The sequence below is a fragment of the Canis lupus genome, chromosome 25, assembly GCF_048164855.1.
Source record: "Canis lupus baileyi chromosome 25, mCanLup2.hap1, whole genome shotgun sequence".
Lineage (NCBI taxonomy): Eukaryota > Metazoa > Chordata > Mammalia > Carnivora > Canidae > Canis > Canis lupus.
Window position 1 is genome coordinate 40,934,599 of NC_132862.1, and position 19,745 is coordinate 40,954,343.

The following is a 19,745-nucleotide window of genomic DNA, read 5'->3' on the forward strand; positions in this document are numbered from 1 at the left end:
AAAAAGGGTTGCCAATTATTTTTAATAACACATATACACATGTAGATTACCCTCCAGGTTAGGATTTGTTTTATGCCACTACCAATTGTTGCCAATCTGAGTTCTGACATGAGAAAATGCGTTCTATTCTGAGGGCTGCTGGTCTATAAATAAGTCAAAGTGGCCAGAGAATTTAGGTCAAGGTGAGTTTATTGTCCAAATAGCATAACCTAATTGCATCCAAAACCATTTGCAAATCCATCTTTAAGCTGGTCAGAATAACAGGCCATTATTTTTAAAAATCACTTAACACTGAACAGACAGGACCTCTTAAAAGGCAGCTGACTATACCATGTCACCATCATAACCAATAAAACATTTTTCCATACTTCCTAAAAACCTTTTGCTTATACCGATCATGCTACTTTAGCACTTGCTAGCATCCCGACCAAATAAACACCCACACCTCTTATAGAGTACACTGTGAGAGAATAACATTGACTCGATATGGCATCACACTCATTTTAAAGCAAAAAAAAAATTATAATAATAATAAAAGAAGTCCAAGACGAGAAACTGTAACTGAGAGAGAAAGAGATCTGAGGTACACGGTACAAGGGTAATGAACATAATGGAAAAAATCCAATGGCCCAGTGATTTGCTGGGGATTTAAGAGTTGGCCAACAGTAAGAAACAAAAACCAATTAAAAAAAAACAAAACAAAAACTTTTTTTTTTTTTTTAAGGACAGGCACCTGTCAAAATACATTGGATACTGTAATGGCTACAGTCAGTAAGGCACTTTTTTCCCCAAAGTAGGCTGCAGGCAAAGGGATAAACGTTGCAACTACAGCGTGCATGTGTACATTTGCTGATGGCTTCTTGAAACCTGAGCCAAGAATCGAGTCTGATAGTCCAGCCAAGTCTAAAAGCAGAGACACACAACTGTATGAGAATAGCTCCAGCTTAAAGGACTGTTCTGGGTTGTTTCGAATCCAGAATCATGAAAAGCCACATGGTATCAGAAAGTCATAAACATCCTCCTGAATCTTCCTGCCCTATCTTGTACAAGTGGATGACAGCATGAGTGGCTCTTACAAGCTGCTCCGAGCCCACACCAATAGAAGCCTGCACTCATTCTATAGCTACAGTTTGTCGGCTTAGGGGGACTTTACTGTCTCAGCACTAATTTCCCTTTTAAAGCTATTCTCAGGGTTGGACTGTCTCAAAGATAAACAAAGAGGAATCCTTTTGGCTTAGAAACCAACAGGCTTACTCAGACTTCCTCCCCATTCCTACCACCCATTACCACACTACCAATATTATCTTCTTGAACTAGAAAATCATTATTTACATGATATAAGGTGCAAGTCTATTTCTTCTCCCAGCCTTGCCCCCTGTGGCCCATGGAGAGAAAATACCCCCACCCTCTTTGAGAAAGTCATCCAATCCTGCCTAATGCTCTTCACCGCAGTCCTAGAGCTCCCCCCGGGGGCAGTGTGGAAAGGCCCAGAGGGTGCCAGGCCACAGGAAAGCTACAACTCCCTCTGAAGAGAAGCCTATCCTGCTGGCAAAGGGATGCAGTGCAACGCTGTCAGGGTTGCTTCCTCTGAGCCATGCATGGCCCTAACCTGCCTGGGAAAAGAAGCAAAACAAGAGCCTCTTGTACAGAGCACGTAGACCAAAGGGGATCTGACTAGAAGACATGGTGAGCTCTTCAGTGGGGTCCTGGGGCAGTTCCAGAATAAAGCCTCCTTTAAGACAAGCCCCTTTCTCTGAGGATCCCTCCGCTGAACACGGGAAGACATTCTACTGAGGGACCTGTCCCCTGCTTCCACCTGCAGGCTTCTTGGCTCTTAGGAACCTGCATGGAATTGAATTATGCTTAGCATATATTTTTGGCATACTAGGATTTTCCCCCCTGGGATTTGGCCAAAATAGGGGAAGGAATAAAATTTGGCAGGCTAGGGGAACAATTTAGCCCCCACTGATGGAGAAAAACAGTTAACAACAATAACCAAAAACAAAGTAAAACAAAACAAAACAAAAAACAAACCAACCCCAAAACCAAAAACCAAAAGCCCAGAGAGGAGGAAGAACAGATAAAAGGACAACAAAGTAGCAGATGACCAGAATAGGCCTGGAACCCCATTTGTGGGAGGTGAGAAAGAGAAGAAAAATCCATGGGGGAGAGCTGACTTTCCTCTCATGCAAAAACTCCTAGCAAGGAGACCAAGATCTAAGGAGAGGGCATCAGCTACTGTAACAAATCCAAGTTTCTTTCTTTTGTTTAAGGAGGGGGGAGGGCAGAAAACCCAAAAGACCTAGCACCTTCCCCATCAGCAACCCGTCCCATCACACTAGGCCCCGAAGAAAAAAAGGAGAAAAAGATCAGAAGGCCCCAATGGCACCCAGGCTCCAGGAAAACAGACTGGGAGAGTCTGCAGGCCTGTTCCCTTCCTCATTCATCAGTCAGCTTCTCTCATTTGCCGCTGCTGTTTGAGCGTAGGGACAGTCACTGTTAGGTGACTTTGTACCTTGCTTTCTTTAGGCTCCAAGACTCCTAAGGACTTTAGGGACCGCGCCTCCTTTCCATTCCGTGTTACTCCTCAGGGCCCGAAAGAGGGTCCCATGCAAAGTGAGCTCTTGACAAAACCCTGGCTGCTCAGCTGTCCTCTCTGAAACTTCAGAATTCACCACCCACTGTCCTACCAGAAACTCCCTAGAATTCTAGGGTCGTACTAACTCGCCAAATCCTGAACCCTTCCAAACATACTTCAAGAGACACAGACTCACCCGGAGTGGCATCTCTGTAGAGACGCAGCCTCTCCACCTCCCTCCCACCACCATTCTAATACTCATCTGACCTAGTTTCCCAATCATGCCAATTCGATGCAATGCAAAGCCTGAACACCACTGAGTGCCACTTAGCAGAGGGGCTGGCCTGCTGCAGTCTAGAGACAGGTGGGAGAAGGAACCCTTGTGATCCTACATGCTGCCGATTCATATGCCCACAGATCCAGGCCTATAAAAGTCTCGGAGATGATCCAACTGGGGATGGCCATATCAGGGGAGGGGAAAGAGAAAAGCAGATGAAAGCCCTGTTTTAAGAAAGGGCCACAAGATGATCTCCAAATAGCCTGCTAGAACTCTTTTCAACCTGTCTCCTGATGCCTGGTACCTAAGTGCTAATTATGACTTCCTAGTTCACTGCATGAAGGTTTGTGCCGAACATCTGCCCTGGGGGTTGGGGGAGGGGAAATCCCATGGTTCAATTGTATTTTTTCCATCATGATGAGGATACCGGAGTCAAAATGGAAGCCTGATGACCTTCATGACTGAAGAGGTCCCTGGGTGTCAGACCCCAGGGCCAAACCCACCCGACCCTCCACCTGAGAGGGGCTTGTGGCCCCCTCGCCAACTTCTCCTTTCCCCACACTATAACGGCTCCCAAGCAGAAACTATGTGGTTGTGAGGTATTATGAAAACAAAAATGTGAATCATTTTCTTTTGTAGCTATTGACTTTGTCCAGTAAACCTGAGGTAAAGAATGCTGTCTTTGAAGAATATGAGAGAGAGAGAGAGAGAGAGTGAGTGAGAGAGAGAGAGAGAGAGAGAGAAAGAGAGAGAACCAAAAAGGATTAAAAAAAAAAACCAAACAAACAAACAAAAAAAACCCAAACCATGAATACGCTACCAGAAGAAAAACTATGGAAGGGCTTTTCCAGTACGAAGAACTCCTATCTCAACCATCTACTTCAGGACTTGGAATTTAAGCAGTAAAATAATATATTATAAAAATGTTTATAAAATAGCAGCACACTCTGTGAAACATTACAGCTAGGTACTGTTAATGTGAATAAGAATGAATGATCTTAGCTTCTTAGCAGCGCAAAAAAAAAATAATCATAAAAAACTGAACACAATAAAATGAAAAATAAGAGACCCTTAGATTTTTCTCCATCTTCAACCCTCATACTACGAAACAAGGCAGAATCTGTGTATAAAATAATTCTTCAAAGCAGCCCTGTTCTGATTTTTCTTTCTAACTTAAAAAGGAAAATATTTTAATAGCTTCATTACCTGTCAATCATAATTGTGCAAAAAAAAAAAAAGTTGTTGCTCCAACCTCTTTGCTAAATGAATGCCTCTAAGAAGTGGAGAGGAAAAAAAAATTCAAGTACGCTGAATACAACTTTGCAATGAAATTAACGAAAAACGGAAAAGGGAACAAAATGCCACACTCTGATATTCAGCTGTCTGTCTGCACCAGCAAGAACTTTTCTTTCCATGTCCAAAGGAGAAGTCTATAGATGGGAATTAAGATCTTTCTTTGCCATCAAAATGATAACAGATCTTTGTAGGCTTTTTGGAGGAATGTTGTGATGGGAATGTCAGTGGAAAGGGGTGTCTCTTGGGTCCTGGTAGGGATACCAGAACTGTGTACAGAGAATGTCAGATACCAGAAGTGAATAGTCATGCGACTGGGGGCAGGAGGGGAGGAGGAGCACAGGAGAAGAAGGGAGGAGTCTATTCAGCATGACTTGCATAAACCATCCCATCTATCTCTCAGGAACAATTTTTCAAAGTGCTTTTCGAATGGAATGGTTTATAACAATGCTAAACTGTGGACCAGACATGCCAATCAGCACCAAAAATCAGTTTTTTAATAAAGGATGCCAAGGTCACATTACCCTCTTGAATACATTAAGAGAAAAGATTCCATAGAGAAGAGATTCCATTCCAGATCCCACCCTTGCTCCCCATCTGCCTCCATTTCATAGGAGTTTTGGTTATGGCCCAAAGCTAGATTGCCCCGTTTGATGAAAATATGGTGGTGTCCGCCACGAACCACGTTTGGAAGAAGAAGCAAGATGTCAAAAACACATGAAACCCAGAATCCAACCACCTGTGTCCAACTGGCAAAATAAAACATATTTTTTTAGGTAGCAGCTACTGTAGACAGCAAGAGTTCGTACTAGAGATTCAGCTATGCTCCTGACTTAGTAATAAACAGGTGGTCGAGAGCAAAGGTGCTTCTACCTCCAAAATGGTTCAATCAGGTTGAGAGAGATTGTTTTGTACTCCCCTCCCTATCGTGTCCCTTATTTCTAATTCTTTCTTGAGTTCATTGCTTTGCAATCTAATAATGCCATAAATGGCACACGCAGTTCCTTGAAATTATCCTACAAGGGGTGTGTACATGCTAGTTCATAACATGAAAAAAAAAAAAGCCTCCTCTAATTTGTTCCCATATTTGCAGGCGTACATTTTCTCTAGCTACTCTGCAGGTTTTCCTGTAAGCATTTTACTATTTTAACATAATCAAACAATAACTGTTCGCATATACAAGGGATTCCCTTCTGTTGTACTTCAAATAGGCACCAAATGCTTTTTTGTTATTCTGTTTTTATAGGACCTTTTTCTCTCACTTCTAAAAGATCTTTCAATATGCTCTAGGTGGGGGCTGAATTTTTTTTTTTTTTTTTTAAGTTTCATCCTAAAACATAAAGAACAAAACACAACCAGAGAGAAGGAGAGAGCAGATGGGAATACGTCTCTCCCATTCGGCCCGACTGCATCCTCACAGGTCAATATCCCGCACGTCTGTAGGGGTGCTGGCCTGGTCCAGTTCATCCTCGGACTTGGACCCATCCCCCTGGTCCTGGCGGAACTGCTGCAGGCTGTTGAGCAGCACCACCTCAATCTGCTCCTGGCAGGCTTTGAGGCAGTCCTAGAAGGAGAATGGGTCAGACCAGAGCGGTTAGGAAGATCAATAGTGTGCAGAGCATTCACGAAGAAAACAAGACACAATTTAAGCCTCGCACACGACACGCTAGTCTCCCCGTAGAAAGAAGCACAAAGTAAAGGAGAGGTGCTAGAGCAGGGCCGCAGGACCACACTGCTCCCTCCAGGTGGGGCCCACAACCAACAGCATCAGCACCGCTTCGGAGCTTGCAGAAAAATGGCCAAATCTCAGCCTGCACCTGACAATCTGGCCCAGGTGCTGGGCTGTTTGTGGATGTGCGGCACCCGATAATCAAAGCCCCACCCGGGTGCTTTCTGTTTGTGGACACTGGGAGGTGACGGAGAAAAGGCAAAGGCCAGCACTACACAGACAGAGCCACAGATCTAGCCACAGATCTGTAGCACCTGAGGGATGGATACGAAGAGAATGGACTGAACTGTACTCACAGAAACCACACAAGCTCTTAAAAAGAACTTTTTTTTCTTTCTGCTTACTCACCACCCTCCATTCTCATAAAAACCCAACCCAGAATGTTGACAAAACTCAGGACATTTGAGCTGTCCACTTTGGGAATTAGTAAGAATTTGCAGCATTGTTTGATATTAGTCTATATTTGGTAGGGAAAATTCAGAGTAAGTCTGCCCCAGGCAGAAGCTTCTGTTAGTGGGGTGCCAAGGAGCATGTGGCAACGCAACTCATGGGTGTCACTGGGAGGGGCTGGGTCCTGCCACGATGTGGGATGTGAACTAAAGAATATCGTTCTTAGCATTATACTCCCTCTCTCCTCTGGAAGGCTACCTTTCTGCACTGAAGCACCATATACATATGGAAAATATGTTAAATGGACTCTGCTTGGGTCTTTCCTCACCTTAAGGTGCTTCCCTTTTGTTGATTTCACTGTGCAATTTTCGCTGCCTGGAGGCTACAGTTTGCCAAGCATAAAAGCATTATCTTTATTTTCCCACAATCTAAAATAAAGTTGGACTTAACTACTCAGCGACACAGTTTCCGTACCCCCAAATTTTCCATTCCTACCTTGTCCATTCCACATTTCAAACTACAGCTTTTTACGAAAATTAAGAGCAGGAACAGCAGCTGCCAGATTGCTAAGGGCAGAGGTGAAATATCACCCAGAATGTAAGATGAACAAAGAGGGAAGAGTAGTATTTGCGACGCACCCACCACACTTGGCAGGCAGCAGCTAGGTCATTTCACTTCTTGGATCCGTTCCCCAACTTGTAAAATAAAACACTCATAGGGTAAAGGCCAAAAGAGATAATATATATAAGGTGCTAAATTCTATAAATGAACACCATTTATTGTGAATAACAACAAATTCGTCCTGGAGTCGGAAAGAATTCTTTAGATTTCTTGAAGATAAGGTATGGATAAGCATTTGCTCCAGATTGGTGAAGGGGCACTGTGTGTCTGGCGCCAGCGGGGGAGTGTGGAAGACAGAACCCAGAGATCTCTTTGCCACCCTGAGCAAGCTGAGGAGTCCGGCACTGGCAACCAAGGGCCCAGCATCATCTCTCAAACTTCTGTAGCATGTCCTGGTCACCGCCCCCCCAACCTGTCTAACCCCCTATTGACTGGAAACCTTCCCTGGGCTCCTCCTCCAAAGCCCAGTCCCCAGGGGCTGTGCCCCCAGGTCACTCACCACTTGCCCAACAAGCCCGAGGGTAAAGGCTAAAGGCATAATGTTTCTAAGGGCACTTCCATTTCAGTAGAGGATTTCAGAAACCTGAAACCTTATAGTCTAAAGAAAATTGATCTTAAATAAAGTCAAAGCTGGTGTGGGGGTAAACAAGGGGAACAAATGACTATAGGCAAATGACTCTTGGCTGTTCCTTGGGAAGGTCCTGCATCAGAGATGGACAGTGGGGCCCACTGTCAGTTTTCCTTCCGCAGCTGGAATAGTTGGCTTGTTCTCCACTTAACCACCATCTGAAGAAGGGGACTTGTTCCGAGAGGCCATGTTGGTGGCTTAACACCATCCTCAAACACCCTATGTCAGGTCTCAGGTGCCCTCCACCCTCCCTGGCCCACCTGCACTCCTCAATGAGAAATGTGGAGGCGCAGAATTTAAATATTATTTTCCTCTTTTTTCTCGTTGAGAATAATGAGTTGAATCCAGCCCGTTGTTATGGGATGCCCCTCCACTACAGAGGTCCTTCAGGAGCTATTGGAGGTCATGTTTAAAAGGTTTTCTCTAGGAGGCAAGGGGAATGAGTCAGAACCCCTCCACACATAGAGATGGTAGCTGCATGCTTGCCTCCGTGGAAGACCAATCCTATCCAAGCACGTGGCATAAAGAGCTTTTTTTTTTTTAACCTCAAGTATCATTAACATACAGTGTAATATTAGTTTCAGGTGTGACATAAAGAGCTTTTGTTATCTAAAGAGGATGGCAGGATTCTCCGCTGATCAAGAGACTGTGTGTGTGTGGCCGGCGTAGGGGAGGGAACACACACACAATATGTCTGAACCACTAAAATAAAAAAGAGATGCCAGCCAGGTGTCAGCAATGAGGCCTCTTTAACAAGAGAGCTTCATATGACACAGCCATTTGGTGAAGACTTCCTGACGGGAAAGTCGTGTAGGAGACGTTCGTCTCCAACATGAAACACAGCACCTCCTGGCCAATCCTGTCCAGCTTTCCTTCCTCAGAGGCTCTATTTCAGTGCCATGGGGAGGTCATCAGGGTCAGTCCACCTTCCACTCCCAAAATATGACCAACTCCATGATCATCCCCACATTAGCCACACCAGCATCCCTGAGAAAGATGGTCCTCCAAATGAGGAGACAAAGCAAAAGAACCTGATCTGGGGCCATACAGAGTTTTCCATTTTGGGGTCACCAATAATTCTGTTTCTGGCGTTCAGCCTTCCCTTCCAGCAGCCTGAAACCTCAAAGAACAGTTCTGGAAAAAAATCCTACAGGGAAGGCTGGGGCACTGGGCAGTCCCCTCTACTGGACTTTCAGAGCCATGGGACTGAAGATAACATGCCTCGAAGGTCACATTTATGTACATTCCAGCCAAGAACACATGTACTGGTTTTCCCGAATAAAATGAAGGTTTCACGTAGAACACATTCTTCGATCTAAATTGTAACTGACAATGGCCAGCTCTTGATCTTAGATATCTCTTAAAGAGATAAGTGACTACAGCAGTTACTCAAGAAATGAGGGACCCTGGACCCCATTCCCTTGCTCTCTTCTAGATTCATCTGTGACAGAGCTAAGAAGCTAAAACTCTCTGGGGTCAATCATATCCCCCACTCCTGGAAAGCTCTCTGGGTCCTGTGCCTAACCCTCCTTCGGGCTCCCCTTCTTCACAGCTTGGCTAGTGTCAGTTTGAGTTTTAACCACAGATTGCCCATTCTTAACTCGATAAAAAAAACCTAAGCGTGAGGCCCTGTCTTGTATGAACAGTGTCAGACAGTCCACTCTGTGATGGTAGAGACAGAACTAACTCAGCAACCTCCCTTCCTTGAGACGGCACTCACTCCCTGTATTTCAATACTCTCCTTCAGCATCGTCAGGAACCATTCTTGGACTTGCAGAAAGCATGAGAATTTCCTATGAGCTGATGTTAAGTGAGGAAGGGGAAAATGTGTGGTGGTGCTATTACCTGCAACCAGACACGCCAGCCCCACACAGCCCGTACCTGCCAACTCTCCTGAGCATCAGGGCAGGACAGTGCATGGGACAGGGGTGCAGGAAGCGGTGACCTGGAGGGACAAGGAACCTGCCTCAACCCCAGCAGGGTTGCTCATGCTGGAAGGTCAAGCTGAGAGAAGGGAATAAAGGCGCGGGGGGGGGGGTGGGGGGGGGGCAAGTTAAAAGGCCTGAAAAGAAAAGGAGGCAAAGCCAGAGAAGAAGAGAATTATAGTACTTCCAAAGGACACAATCACAAGACGACATGCAGAGGCAATGACAGAGCGGGGTATCTGGGGGTCCGAGGGGCTTTTGGAGCCCAAATAGCCGCATGCCCTCACTGTACAGCTCGAGAATGGAATTGAAGCTCTCTTGTCCCCTGGTTACATCGGGTTAAAAGCTAAACCTGGCTTTAAATGGGCAAGCCTCCAGCCTCAGAACTCCTACCCCTAAGACCCTCTGCTTCTTCCCAGCTCTAAGGACAGACATATATGGCAGAGAATCTCCAAGGAAGGGAGACGTAGCCCAAGTGGCTGGGGTGGGGTGGGGTGGGGGGCACCGACAGCTCATCCAGTGAAAAGATGCTACGTGCATGCAAAGTGCTGTGGCTCTGGGACCTCTGCTTTCCTGCAGCCTCCGAAAGCACCAGTCATTGTGTTTAGATGCCCCAAATTAAGCTGATTAAAAGGAAAGCCATAATGCTCGTCTGTCAGCCTGGACAGGTGGCACTCCACAGTGCTGGAGGTCGGGCAAACCTCCAACTCCGATGATGATAGGCCCCCTCCCCAGCCCTGGCCCGCCAGCCCCAGAGCCCTGACAGCAGTGTTTGTGATCTCCAGCTCGTGACACGGGTCTCCGACTTCCTCTGCGCGCTGGCTCGGGCTCTGCGCCCTGCACCCTCCTCGGCTCCCATGAATGGGCCGACGGAACTCCTACCGTTAGCCCTCAGTGTAACTGCATCACGCCATTGTCACCACACACGCACTGCACTCAACAGGGGGACAAAGGCTGAATGAGCCCCAGACCCGCGGCCAACTCAGGCAGAGACAACTTAGGAAACTATCTCATTCTTCCTTTCTTCACAGGCTGTTTGGCTTATTTCCTTGCATACCAAATGAAGCCCGCAGAAGAAATAAGGCAGGACAGGGAAGCCTGAGCTTGTGATTCGATTCCGTCCCCCTCTCTGTCCCCAGCCTCCCCTCCAGCCGCTCTTCACAAGGTCCCCCACCACAGGCCCCGTCAAGTCCCCTAAGGACAACCCCAGACCTACAGGGGCCCTTCGGAGAAGGTGTGCCAGGAGCGTGTCTGTGCTGCTCACCGAGGGGAAACAAAGACACGGTGCCCAGGACCCAGACAAGAGCATGGAGTCAAAATCAAGACTTCCTCCACGGCTCAGCGGATGGGATATTAACAACCCGCTGACAACCAAGATCCTAACACAACAGGGTGCCCCTAAGGAAGGGGTGTTCTGGAATCTTCTCTGGGCAGTATTCAACAATGGGACAGGGTTCCGATGTGACCCAGGTAGAAAAGGATGAATCCGGTGACCAGGTGACCAGCTCTGCTCCCACTGAATATCTCCCAACAGGCTCACAGCATCATCGCGGCCCATGAGCCTGACCTTTGCTTTCTTATTAGTTTGTAAAACTGTGTCGTGTGAAGGTGACAGGTTTTGCTCAGGACCCTGGCATGTAATTAACGCTAAATCTAAGGGTTTTCTGAAAGACCTGGGGAGACCAAAGAATGAGCAACACACTCTAAGCCCATCTGCCTGGCCTTTGTGCCTTCCGTTCCTTCCTTCCTGCTTCCCTCCCGCTCTTCAGCATCATTCCCAAGACTCTGCCAGGGGCTCTGGATAAAGAGCGCAGTAAAAGTTGGTTCCCGTTCAAGAGGCTCTATAGACAAGTGAACAGTGAGATAAACGCTGGCACAAAGCACCAGCCGAGTGCCGAGGGGACGGAAGAGGAACCCCGACTCTGCCTGGCGAAGCAGGGAAAGGTTCACCGGGGAACCAGGACGCCCGGTCCCTCCTCTCAAACTCACCCTTGGCAACGGAAACCCCGGTAGAAGTTCCCCCAAAGCCAGCACTGCCTCGCTGGCTGGCGTCTGTTTTTAGCAACACTTATGACTGGAAGGAAAAAGTACTTAAAATATACCACCCTCTGAGACTTTTATTCCCTGTAAAACTGTCAGGCTTCTCACTCAGCTTTCTCTTTGGAATGAAGCATTCCGGTTTATTTTGGCAACCAGAGGGAGTAACAAAGACCAACTTTCTCAGAGCGGCATGGGTCCCTCCTATCAAAGCTATCTGCTGCCCGCCAGTGAGCCAGAGAAGCTTGTGTGCCTACTCCAAGGAATTGAGGGGACCCTCTTTCACCAGTCTGATCCCGATGATGCATGGAGAGAAAACACCATAAGCTCGAACAGGTCACAAATAACAAGGCTCACGGGGTGCGCACGGAACTGCGGGGGTTCCAGGGCACCCTGTCAGCGCTCCGGTTCCCTAGTCCCCTTCCACGAGAGCCGATGCGGCACAATGTGGTCCTGTGTACCTGGCCTCTCCATGGGAGAGCCCAGCACAAACCTGTGGGCATCTCACAGCGTGGGTCTGACAGCGTTGTGTGTGCATGCATGCGTGCGTGTCTTAATTGTGGCAAAATAAACCGAACCTAACAGTGACCACCGTAATCATTTTTAGGTATACCGTGGCATTAAGGATGTTCACTTTGTGATGCAACCATATCCACCATGCATCTCCAGAACTTTCAGGTCATCCCTAAGTGACTCCATACCCGTTAAATAACTCTCCGCTCCTCCCACCCCCTGGGCCCTGGTAACTAACCCGTTTGATTTTCTGTCTCTACGGACGCGACCATCTCCTATAAGTATCTCCTGTAAGTGGAATCATACATTTGTCTTTCTATGTCCAGCTTCTTTCACTCAGCATGTTTTCAAGGCTCGTCCATGTTGTGGCGTGTGTCAGAATTCCGCTTCTTTTAAGGCAGACTGACACTCCATGGCACATACATACCACATTTTGTTTCTCCATTCCAAGGGCATTTTCTATGGCTAATGCCAGGAGGCTTGCATTTCACATTAGGCCTGGTGAGCTCTCTCCCCCAGGTTGCTTCCCTATACTGCATTTATCATAATACTTCAGCATTCATTTCTTGATGATCTTCACGTGCTAGGATTTTGCATGCTTTACTTTTGATTTGCCATACAGTCGCCAAGCTCCTTGAAGTCAGGAACATCATCTCCTCTATTTTCCATACAAGACCCACCCGCCCCAGTTTCTATCTTGGTTCCATCCAGGCCTTGCTCATCATGCAAGTCTTCAACAGTGAGCCTTTAATAAATGCTTCCAGAAATGAATGGAGAGTAAGTGCTTGAGACACACCACTTCTTGACTCATGAAATGGCAAATGAGCTCAGGAAGTAAAATGTGCCTCTCTCCAATACTAATGCTTTCTGAATTCCAGTCCTTTCCTTTTCCTTCACTCTGAGCTTCAGTTCTTCAGGGAACACAGCCTGATGGATGGGAGGAGACCTATAGCACTTGAAAGCCAGCCTAGCCCAATGCTGCTCAAGCCTTTTTACTAACATTCCTAGGGGGAGAGTGAGCAAGCCTCTAGGGCCCAGAGGAAAGTTTGGAACTCCTATCTGAAAAAGTGCTATGGAGTTTATATTCTCTTCTGTTCATGCTTAGCTTTTAATATTAAAATGTTTAACTGGAGGCCCACTAGGAGGAGTGAGGCACACATGCATTTCCAGTTCAACAGCTGGGATCTATAAGCCCTCTAGCCAGCCAATCGGTTGTGTATCCATTGAACCCAGTCTGACAGCTAACTTGGATGGACTGGCTACATTGTATCTGAAGGGGGCAAGCAGTTTCTCCAGCATAAGATGAGAAACTGGTTTGCAGTCTGGAAAGGCAACGGAAGAGACTCAGTGGCACCTCAGTAGTGACCTCTGTCCATCTGAAACTAGTAAGGGGTGATAAGGCCAGAGACCCATGGGGCAACCCGCCAATCAGAGCAGGTCTATAAATATCTGAAAGAGGTTACAATGCCTGGGGGTCAGACTCTTGTCACTGACATTTTTGTCTCTGGGGGTCGAGCAAGAGCTTGTCTTAAGCTGGTTGGGAGTCCTTTTTGTAAGGCAGCCTTAATAGGAGATGTTCAGAAAAGGAAGAAAGCTTATCATTTCTATAAATATTAAGTTCTGTCCCAAGATTTGCCTCTGGAGGATTAGAAAAGCATTCTTCACGTGAAGCACACTGGAGGGGTCTCTTCAATTTGTGTTTTAGATACCAGGTGGTATCGTACGAGCCCTTTTTTTTTTTTTTAAAGCCCATGTTTAGGACCTAGAATTTTAAAAGCATATTTAAGAACCCTGCGTTTGGTTCCACGAGGCCCTTCAATACTTCCGTGCACTACTTCCTCAAGACAGTAATAAAGACCAAGGCAAACTGCAGGTGGGAAGGTGAGAGAGCCAGCAAGCTGTGGTCCTCACTCTGAGTTGTCAACCTTCTGCTTAGCATCCCGGATGGGGCATCAGCCACAGGCCCGTAAGCCACGCTATCTCCTAACTCAATATATTCCCATAGCAGGGCATTCAGGAGCTACCTGGAACATCCAGAGGGGCGCTTCGTGATGTTCCCCTGCACCTTGATTCTCTCCGTGGTGCCACATGAGGGCCCTCCCTGCTGACAAGCCTCTCCAACTGCCTTTAAAAAGCAGAGGACTTTCTTGAACAAAAAGCTTCAGAAGCTATAACAAGGGTGGAGTACAACGTTCCGAGACGGGGAGTCGGAGCTTCCAGGTTCTGTCCCAGCTCTACTACTGCCCCCACCCTACCCCTGTGCCCCAGTCCTCTGCACCTCTCATGGAAAGTCTCTACCCGCCCCTCTGGCCTCTCACAGCCACCCTAGCTAGCTTAGACCTTTAAAGGACTGCAGTCTCCTACCAGCAGAATCAGAGCCTCACTTGACCCTGGTCTCTCAAGACCTTTCTTCTAAGGAGCTTCAAATTCTGGCAAGCAGAACTACATCCTCTGGGCAGTCCACGGGGCACAGGGGTGGAAAAATCTATAGCTAATAATAGTTCCTTAAATTATGATGGTTCTTTATTCTTGTACAAGTACTTTTTAATCCATTACCACATTAAACAAAAGGGGAAGTGAGAGGCGGGTGGGGCTGAGAGGTGTGTCAAGGCCAGACACGGTCTAGAGGTGGGGCACCTCTTGGATCCCCACCGCCCCCGCCCCCAGGGCAGCAGCCGGCTCTAGTCCCTTCTCCACTGTGTCTCCGCCCGAGTGGGTGTAAGCAGAGCACGACACTGTGGGGGAGAGGCAGCCTGAGGACATGTACATAAATGGACATGAAACAACAATTCAGACTCATGGGGAAGCCCACACCACGAAGGAAAATTAGTAAACAGCCCTCCTCCCACCTTGTGTCTGCTTGCTAGGTTCTCTTCTCTATTTTCTGGCACGGAGGCTTTCAAACCCTTACAAGGAAGCCTCACCTACTGAATTTCGTACTACCTTGGATGTTGATCTTGGAAAATAGAAGCCACCACCACCAAAAACGAAAAAATATACCTCCCAACACATCATCATCCAGCCGACTGTCTCTTCCTGAACTGAGAAAAGAGACATCTGGTTTTAACCAAGAAGATGGCGTCCACCTACCACATCCGTGTTGGTGATCTTGGCCAGCAGATCCACCAGGGCATCGCCGGTGAGGGAGCTCACGTCCTCATCCTGCTGCAGCCCACAGATGGCGGCTCCCACGCTTCCAGTTGCAATCATCGATGGCGGATACATGGCGAACTTAAAGTCTGCGAGAATGAGAGGCAGAAGGTCAAGGCACAGGAAGAATTTGGATCTGGGGGCTCCCCGGCCTGAAGATCCTCAGAAATAGGATGGTGAAAGGTCAGCTGCACAGGTGACTCCTCACCCTACAGACACATCCTCTCCTGAGTCTCCCTTCACAAGATATCCTTTATTTATTTACCATTACTGTGGCAGGTCCAGAGCTCCAATGGAGAGACTGAGGCAGGGAAGGTGGACAGCTTATCTGAATACACAGAGTAATTTTCAGAGAGGGGACTCGTCCCCAACCCCTCACCTCCATGAGCCTGTCTGGGTTTGGCACGTGTAAGGGGCAGGAAGGTAAGAAATGCAGTGTCCTCTGCAGTCACAGTGAGCAGAGCTGGGAGGGCTGAGGTGAGACCAGACAAGGTAACCTAGGTGCCGTACAAGTGAGACAGACCAAGGGATCTAGATGGTGGAAGGTGGGGAAAGTATAAGCAGGTAAAATGATATGAAGAATGATAATCCTGATGTAATATTGCCCCTATTATTTGTGGACAGTCAACAGACAGATGGCCCAAAACAAAAGATGATTTTATTTCATTTTTTTAAAAAAGGGGGTGGGGGAGAGAAGCAGTAATGGATGGAGGGCATGAGGGCCAAGTTTCACACAATTCCCAACTTCTAGCCCAAGACCCTCAGAACATAAGGAGAGAAGGCAAGCACCCAGTATTAGCCACTGCACCCTAACCACATGGATGGCTTTGTTTAGGTTGTATGGCTCTTGGGCCCAAAGGTCCCATTTTCTTGCTGGGGGAAAAAAAAGAGCAGTTTGCTAAGAGAAGTACAAAGTGAGAATAAGTTGAAGGAGCTCAAACCCCCATCCACTTTCTTTTCTCCAAAAGCAAACAGAGGGTATGTTCCTATGTTCCTGTGCGCCGGTGAGGGCTCAGCGTGGGAGACCAAACACCTCAGTTTCCTGAATGTTCCCGCAAAGAGGCTGGGTGACCAAGATCACCTACTGCCCAGTTATCAGGAAGAGATAAGGGCACCCACACCTGACTCCTGCTGCTGTTCCTAATGCCCGCTGATGCCCCACATATACAGTCCCATCGGTGTAACATGCCAGTTCACCCACACTCCCACCAGAGAAGGTGCTCGCATGGTGGATGAGGAAGGGCAGACCCCTGAGCTGACACACTGCCCTTACCTGTGCCTTGTTCTGATATGCTAGAGAGGTTACTGTCACTCCCTTTAGTCAGTCCTGGAGTGGAGCAAATCCTCCAGTGCGTCACCTCTGGTTCTAGCACTCCTGCAGTTGCCCGTATAGAGCTGGGCAAGGGCGGAGGTGGGTGGGGATAGTGAGAGGGAGGTACAGAGGGAGGACCTGGGTCACACTTCAAATTCTAGCAGGCACAGCAGGTTGAAACTATAAAAACAGATGAACCTAATGCCTTCCCTTCCTCCTGTCCACTTCCCTATTAAGCAACATATCCCATTAAAGCCCTTTTATAGATGACCCCACTGTCCAGCGTCACGTTAGTGGTGTGCTGAGCAACACTACTGATCACTGGACCATGCACACACCTCCCATCTTGGCCGAATCCCATGCACGGAGCAAGCCTGGCCGCCTGTCAGTCTGTCGGTCTCCTTGGCTTTCTTTCCTTAGGCCGCTCACCATTTCTACTTCTTGAGGGACACATATCGCTGCGTTCTGCCCAAAGCCTGCTGGCCACCAACTCCTCCCGTGTCTTCTCTCCCCACTGGATGGTGCCAACGGCGGCCTCCCTGCCTCCTGCTCTGCTGTAGGTCTCCTCCACATGGGCTCACAGGACTGTTTCTCTGCCCAATAACCTCGTTAGCTTCCCCCTGTGACATTCATAATACAGACGAGGCAGCCAGCCCATGGCCTTGGGCCCACAGAGGCCCTGGGTGGGAGCATCTGGCAGGGAAGAACAGGAGAATATATCCCTAGCCATCCTTTTCCTCTGTCCCAGGCCCCAGACCAGAGAGAACACCTCATAACGTGCCTATCTTTTGTTGTCCAATTGCACACAAAACAGACTCCTAATTTTAGCAAACTAATTAACTTCTGGAAGCCAGGGGATGTATATGGGTGGTCCCAGGATATGGCAGGTGCCAAAGTGGCGAGAAGGACTATGCCTCCTTTCTTATTTCGCTAGGAAAATGCTGAGGATACTGGGGATACTGTCCCCTGCCTCCCAGAAGTGGGGTCACTGTGTACAAGAGCGTAGCTGCCCCTCGGCGGCTCAGACCAGGTAGAGCTGCCCCTGCCAGGGAACAGCTGCTGGAAGCCAGGCCAGCCGCTGCGCAGCTCTTCTGCACCCACCCCAGTAGCAAACCAGGGTCTTCCTCTAGATTCCTGAGCACCTGCTAGGCTCTCCTCTGAGGAAATCAGAAGGAAGTGACATTAGCACTAAACCCAGATTCCATTTGTCTGATAAAGGGTGGAGTTGAGGGACACCTGGGTAGCTGGCTCAGTGGCTGGGCGTCTGCCCCCTGCTCAGGGCGTGATCCCGGAGTCCTGAGATCGAGTCCCACATCGGGCTCCTTTCATGGAGCCTGCTTCTTCCTCTGCCTATGTCTCTGCCTCTCTCTCTGTATCTCTCATGATAAATAAGTAAAATCTTTAAAATAAATAAATAATGGGTGGGGTTGGATCCGTGTTTTTCTAACTTCCAGTTGCACTCACTGTTGGGTCCCAAAATCCATTTGCAGTTTGTTTTTGTTGCTGTTTAACTGAACAGAATAGGATAGAAAGTATCAGCAAGTAATCATGTAGTAAGAGTAAATATTGTCTTGAGAAACTATTGTATCAGTTTGATGGACATTTATCTATATCCTGAGCTGTGCTATAAAATGTATTTCTTTCTTCATGGTTTGGGTCAAAAGGTTAGAAGACCTTAGTCTTGCTAATCTCCCAGGTGCCTTCCAGCTCTATTTTGTTCTTCCTTGAGGATCTAGAATAAGAACCACTCCCAAGAAAAGAAGTGTCAACAGAATGGAGCATGGCTTCCACCCACCAGCATCAAAGTCACAAGGCATCTCTGTCCACAGAGCAGCGCTAGTTCTGCATGGCCTCTGGGGCTGCCCCAGGACCACACTCAGGGACACCCCCTCTCTGTTGGTAGGGGAAACAGCACAGAGAAAAACACCAGAATAAAACAGCTGAAGGGTCATGTCCTTGCACTAGTTCTAGTTACCTAACCTCTGCACTCACCCGTGGAAAGTTTCACCCAACCCATGCAGCCACTCCTGGAAGCCTTCAACTTTGGCTATGTAACTTTACTGAAAAGTATTCAAACATACCCACTGGGGCAGGGGGAGTGGGCAGAAACATCAAATGCCATGTCTGCGTGCTATGAGACTACAACCTTCCAGAAACATATGAATAAAAATACATATATGTAGATGGTTGAAGTAGGAGGAGTCCCAGAAAATGTATGTAAACTTTCTGTTAGACGAAAGAAATATAAATGATTTTGTAAGTTCTTCTCTTAATGTTATTTTATTTCAGCAAAAATAAAATGCCAAGTAAAAATCTCTCAGAAATCTCTACCTGTCTTGGTCAAAAATACCAACAAACTATATATATCTTGGTGCAGAAGGCATATTCATGAGCGAGGATCTATCTATCTCTACCCTCCGCTGCCCACCGGAATGGTTAAGAGGTGACTTCCTGAGACCCCTCTTTCCTCCATGGCAGAGTGAGAGGCAATTAATTGACCAGTGAGCCATTCCAACAGTCATTACAAAGTCGTCACTGTTCCAGGGAGCATGGATTAATCCCCACCCCCTCACCAGATGTAAACATAGTAATCGAATACAGAACTGTGCATTCTAAATGCCTAGGTGCCTACTACATGGGTAGCTAGTAAAGAAACTTCTCAAAAGCAAGGGAGTGCTCGAGGCAATAGTAGCAAGATACTCAGGGAGACTCTCTAAGGACATGGGAAGGATTTGAGCCAATCAGCTCCAAGAACTGGAGGGTGGAGTATGGGGAGGCCAATGTCCTACCACCTATCAGCTGTGTGAAGATAGGCAAGTCACCTGACCTCGCTGAGCCTCCATCTTCTCACCAGCAAATCAGGAGAATAATTATACCTACACCTCATACGGTTGTTCTGAGGACAGGACTAAAATAATCTATGTAAAAGCACAGCGCCCAGCTCATGGTGAGCAATCGGTGTCATACCACCACGGTTTTGGCCCCAGGAATCTTCTATGGGACTGTGAGGGGTGATCCTGACTGTTGGAGATGCTGTTCAGCATCAGCAGGCACAAGGAGGAAGGTTGCGCTGCATCCCTGGGACACAGGCGGATGCTGACAGCAGGCCAACCGTGCCGAGACTGCTGGGAAGAATGAGGGCTCTGTGCTGCCTGGAGAATCTTTTGCTATCACTTGTGTTCTATGTCCCAGAAATGACCTCATCGAGTCTCCAAAGCCTCGTGCTGGTTTGTTGGGAGTGGGAGAAACTGAGGGCCCCCATATGATGAATGGAAGACAGAGGTTGGCAACT

General features: G+C 47.6%; 1 protein-coding gene across 1 annotated transcript in view; it reads right to left on the reverse strand.

The window, feature by feature from the left end:
* Positions 1 to 171: 171 nt before the first annotated feature.
* The window catches only part of CCND2 (cyclin D2), a 29,999-nt gene continuing 10,425 nt past the window's right edge, over positions 172 to 19,745 (reverse strand). The window contains exons 4-5 of the mRNA XM_072799323.1: positions 15,082 to 15,230; positions 172 to 5,712 (exon numbers count right to left, since the gene is read on the reverse strand). Coding sequence (XP_072655424.1) covers positions 5,563 to 5,712; positions 15,082 to 15,230 — 299 coding nt within the window. The 3' untranslated portion in view covers positions 172 to 5,562. The remainder of the gene's footprint in view (positions 5,713 to 15,081; positions 15,231 to 19,745) is intronic.